The 4,660-nt window shown below is 44.9% G+C and overlaps 1 protein-coding gene across 1 annotated transcript; it reads right to left on the bottom strand.

Annotated features, from left to right (window-relative positions):
• Positions 1–1,091: 1,091 nt before the first annotated feature.
• Positions 1,092–4,244, bottom strand: LOC147898218 (pentatricopeptide repeat-containing protein At1g06140, mitochondrial-like). Its single transcript, XM_087379413.1, has one exon. It carries the CDS (start codon positions 3,779–3,781, stop codon positions 1,751–1,753), a length of 2,031 nt encoding a protein of 676 aa, XP_087235539.1. The 5' UTR covers positions 3,782–4,244; the 3' UTR covers positions 1,092–1,750.
• Positions 4,245–4,660: the final 416 nt, after the last annotated feature.

The following is a 4,660-nucleotide window of genomic DNA, read 5'->3' on the forward strand; positions in this document are numbered from 1 at the left end:
CACATTCATAGAGGTGCTTAATAGAATTAGAATTGGCAACAAAGCAATGAAGACTTAAACGACATGATAAACATGTTACTCAGAAAGCCAAATCTATCTATTCAACTCATAATGCACAAAAAGAAATCCACAACCAATATATATTTGAGAAACTACTAGAAACACCCCACATCCTACATGCAATTGGAAGAAAGCATAAAACATGCAACAAACACATCAAGGCACCATTGATGCATAAGCAACATCAGGATTGCATGAAAGATTAGCCTTGAAGAAAGGCATGATAGTTCAGATATGTGGAGGCAGCATAGACATTGTTGATAAGCCTCATCAATGGTGCCGAGAGCATCATTCAAAGTAGAAGCATGGATAAAAGTCGATCAGCTGTCGTGAATATCAGTGTAGGTTCAAAAGCACGCTATGGAAATCAACTTCTTTACAAAGAAGCAACACCAATAGCATGGACAATGCTACATCAAGTCACAAAAGAATTCCAAATTAGTAAAAATTCACTAAACATGATCACCTAAAAACAATTCCTAATACAACTAGCCAACACAAGAATGATACACAAATCACAAGGGCTAACAATGGAAACGATAGCTTTTAACCCACAAAAAATTCAAACCTTCCCTCTTCTTTTTTCTTGAGTGCAAACATGCTCCTTTCCAAGATGGTTTAAAAAAAAAAGGCAGAAGCAATAAGGAAAATATATGCACGCAATTCCTTATCCTCTTTTATGAATGCTGCCCAATGTTTTGGTATCTATTCATTCTTTCATCACTCCTCTTGGCCCTCTCCATGTTGCTTACAATGATGAAAAGATCTTCTAACCCTGGCTGTTCCATACTTCCAAACTGTGTTGATTTTAGTCATATTTAAATAATGGGCTTATTAACGTGGGGGTCAACTAACCCATTGATACCAAAAAAATGAATTTGTTTCACCTAGTAAAGTGTTTCAGATGGGCTCAACTTGGGACATGTTTTAAAATTGGGGAATTTCTTTCGAATGGGCTCAAGTTTGGGGTCAACTAACCCAATGATGCCAAAAAATATAAATTGTTTCAACGGGGTAAAGTGTCTCGGTTGCTATCATGCATGAAGTACAAACACGTTGCCTTTCTTCAGACTTCTAGCATAGAGGCATTGGAGTTTTGGCACAATGCTTCGCAGATAGCTTCATTGCTAGAAACTGCAAATAGACTTCAATTTTGAGAATTGCCACCTCCTTGTTTTTAGCAGCAGATTCACCATCTTGTAAAGGCAACTCACTATACAAATCATAATCTCCAAATAAACGTCACCTCTCACCGATAGTTGACTACCGTAGATGCATTAGCATTATCAATAGTCCCCACAAGCATCTTTGGCATGAATAGTTCACGGCTCTATCTTTCATATCAGCGCAGTGGTCGTATGACAGTCATAACAAACCCAGAGATTCTTGACAGCACATATGGGTATCCCCTGGAGTGTATCGATTAGGGCACATGCCATGGCCAGTTCTCCATGCCCACAATATTTATTTCCATCATCAAATATGTCTCGTGACACCCACTCCAAACCTGGGACGTTCCTTTCCTCCCTCATCTTGAGGGAAATATCTTTAGCTTTGCATCTATATTTTGCTTTGGGAATGCCTAGTATCCCCCACCATAGCCCTTTTTTTTTTCCATAATCAAATCTGTCTCGTGACACCCACTCCAAACCTGGGACATTCCCTCCCTTCCTCATTTTGAGGGAATTTTTTAAAACTTTGCATGTATATTTTGCTTTGGGAATGCCTTGAATTCCGCACCAAAAGCAAAATCCCCGTATTTGTCAATCCACCAATGCTGTCGTGACTTATTCCGTGCTTGTATTTTCACACTCATTGCCTCGACCACCTTCTCTTCCTCCTGCATGTGAGCATCTGCATAGATGTTAGACATCAACACATAAGATGCAGCATCCTTTTCATCCAATTGCACTGCATGTTCAAAGGCGAGTCTTCCAAGCTCCACATTACCCAACTTTCGACACACACTCAATACTGCATGCCATGCCACGACGTCAGGATGGAAAGGCATTTTCTTCACCATTGCCACTGCCTCGTCTAATTGGCCTGCACGGCCAAGGAGATCAACCATGCCAATGTAGTGTTTAATAGTCGGAGTGATGCCATAGTCTCTGCTCATGGCCTCAAAGTAATTGTAGCCCTTATCCAGTAGCCCCGTGTGACTACATACAGCAAGAACCGTACAGTATGTGACCCCATTTGGCTTTATCCCTTCTCTTCTCATTTTCTGAAGCATATGGAAAACAATTTCACTTTCTCCTTGCTGGGCGTATCCTGCAATCAGTGCATTCCATGACACCTCATTTCGAACTGGCAGCTTGTCAAATGCTTCCCAGGCTTCTGCCAGCGAGCCACATTTGGCATACGTATCCACTAAGGTGCTGCCAACAAGAATATTTCTTTCCAGCCCTTTTCTGGCTATCTCGGAGTGTATTTCTCGCCCCTTGTACATGGCTCCTATGCTGCCACAAGCTTTCAAGCTGCAAACAAAAGTGACAGCATTTGGAGTGAGACCCTCCAGTTGCATCTGTTCAAGACAGTTCAAGGCCTCCTCACCAAGCCCATGCTCAGCATATCCTGCCATGAGTGCAGTCCACGAGACCTCATTTCGAACTGGAAGCTTGTCAAACGCTTCCCATGCTTCCACAAGTGAGCCACACTTGGCATACATATCCACCAAGATGCTGCCAACAGAAAGACCTTTTTCCAGCCCTTTTCTGGCTATCTCGACATGCATTTCTCGGGCCTTGTACATGGCTCCTATGCTGCCACAAGCTTTCAAGCTGCAAAGAATTGTGACAGCATTTGGAAAGAGACCCTCCAGTTGCATCAGTTCTAGACAGTTCAGTGCCTCCTCACCAAGTCCATGCTCGACATATCCTGCCATAAGTGCAGTCCATGAGACCTCATCTCGAACTGGCAGCTTATCAAACACTTCGCATGCTTCTGCAAGCAATCCACATTTAGCATACATATCTACAAGGGTGTTGCCGACGAAAAGATCTCTTTCCAGCCTCCTTCGGGTTAGCTCGGCATGTATTTCTCGGCCTCTTTCTGCATCTTTCAGCCTAGCACAGGCCTTCAGCACAACCACAAAGGTGTAGTTGCTAGGATGTACAATATCCGCTTGCATTTTCTGGTAGAGATTGAGGGCACGTTTTGAATCCCCAAATTCAATATAACCCCAGATGAGAGAGGTCCAAGAATACACATTCCGATCAACCAACTGGTTAAAAACATGCTGAGCGTCGCAGATGCTTCCAACTTGGACCAACATGGGGACCAGGTAGTTCCCAAGAGATCTATGATCTTGCAGCCCAATTTTGCACACGTAGGCATACAGGCGCTTGGCATAGGCTAGATTTTTCTTTGTCCTGCACTTATGCAAGATGCATGTAAGATTCTGAAATGAAGGCGGGTGGGGCATGCGTTCCATGGACGTGAGCGCCTCCTCTAAGCTAAGCGTTTCCCACCCACTCTTCTCGCTTAGTTCTTGTGCATTGACCATCACTCCAGCCTTGCCACACCTCTCCACCAAACCACTATCTTGGGCCTGACCAGTGGATGGTTTCCTTATTTCTCCGTGCATGTCTTTAGCCCACCAACATGGATTGTACCAGCCGTCTATCCATAGGGACTGCTTCGTAATATTACTCTGGAGATTTTGGCATTTTCTGTTGTTAAGATTCACAAGAGTCGTTAGACTGGGGAATCTACTCATTTACCTTTGCGAATCATTCCGTTCAGACTCATCGCACACTTTGCTCTCTCCGCTGTCCCAATGGGATGGATCCGTGAGGTCTCGATTCAATAAGTGCTCGGTCCCAGGCCAGAACGAAGACCAATTGCCGGAATTGGGTGTACAGCCCAATCCCTTAAAATAAGGACAGCCCAACTCATTCCGCTTTTACAACTGCTCAATTCACACCGTTGCAAAGCAGATACTAAATGACGGCAGACCCTGAATTCGAACATTCCTCCACCAGTTCCTTGGGGGAGGCCATCGCACAGAGAGGACTTGATTGCCAGCGAAGGTGAGCTTCCAACCATGCAACTGAGCGACGACAGGGCTGCAAACTTTCGTTGCGACGTATGGCAGGGGTCTCTGGCTCTTGTGATTCTTCATCGCGAGAAGACGAACTGTTCAAGTTAGAGGCTGTTCTCACGAGGCCAAATTGCGCAGCTTTTGGCCTCCGGCGAGGGAGAAGCGAAAAAAGGTTTTATTTGCTTTTCTAGTTGCTTATTTACACGTGTGACACGGCGGTTGGTTGCTCACACGTCGAGCTCGCTCTGAAGCTCGGTCTGATTGGACACGTGTGAGTGCATGTCCCATAGTCGCCTTCTGGTTGGCCAAGTCTGGATCGTTTTACATGCACCTGCTATATTTGTGGATGTACTCGGCCTGCCATGCTGCGGCCCTGCTTTGCCTGCCATGATGACCAAGTCGTCCTCGGCGAAGAAAGAAACGAAGCTCGCCGTATGTCGTGTGTGAATTTGTCTGATGCAGAGCTACGAGGATGACAAAGTCGTCCTTGCCGAAGAAAGAAACGAAGCTCTTGTGCTAGTAGAAGAACGTGCCGAGGCATGGGGAGAAGCATGG

The sequence above is a fragment of the Dipteris shenzhenensis genome, chromosome 9, assembly GCF_047967505.1.
Source record: "Dipteris shenzhenensis isolate YYH24624 ecotype China chromosome 9, Dip_SZ_1.0, whole genome shotgun sequence".
Taxonomy (NCBI): Eukaryota; Viridiplantae; Streptophyta; class Polypodiopsida; order Gleicheniales; family Dipteridaceae; genus Dipteris; species Dipteris shenzhenensis.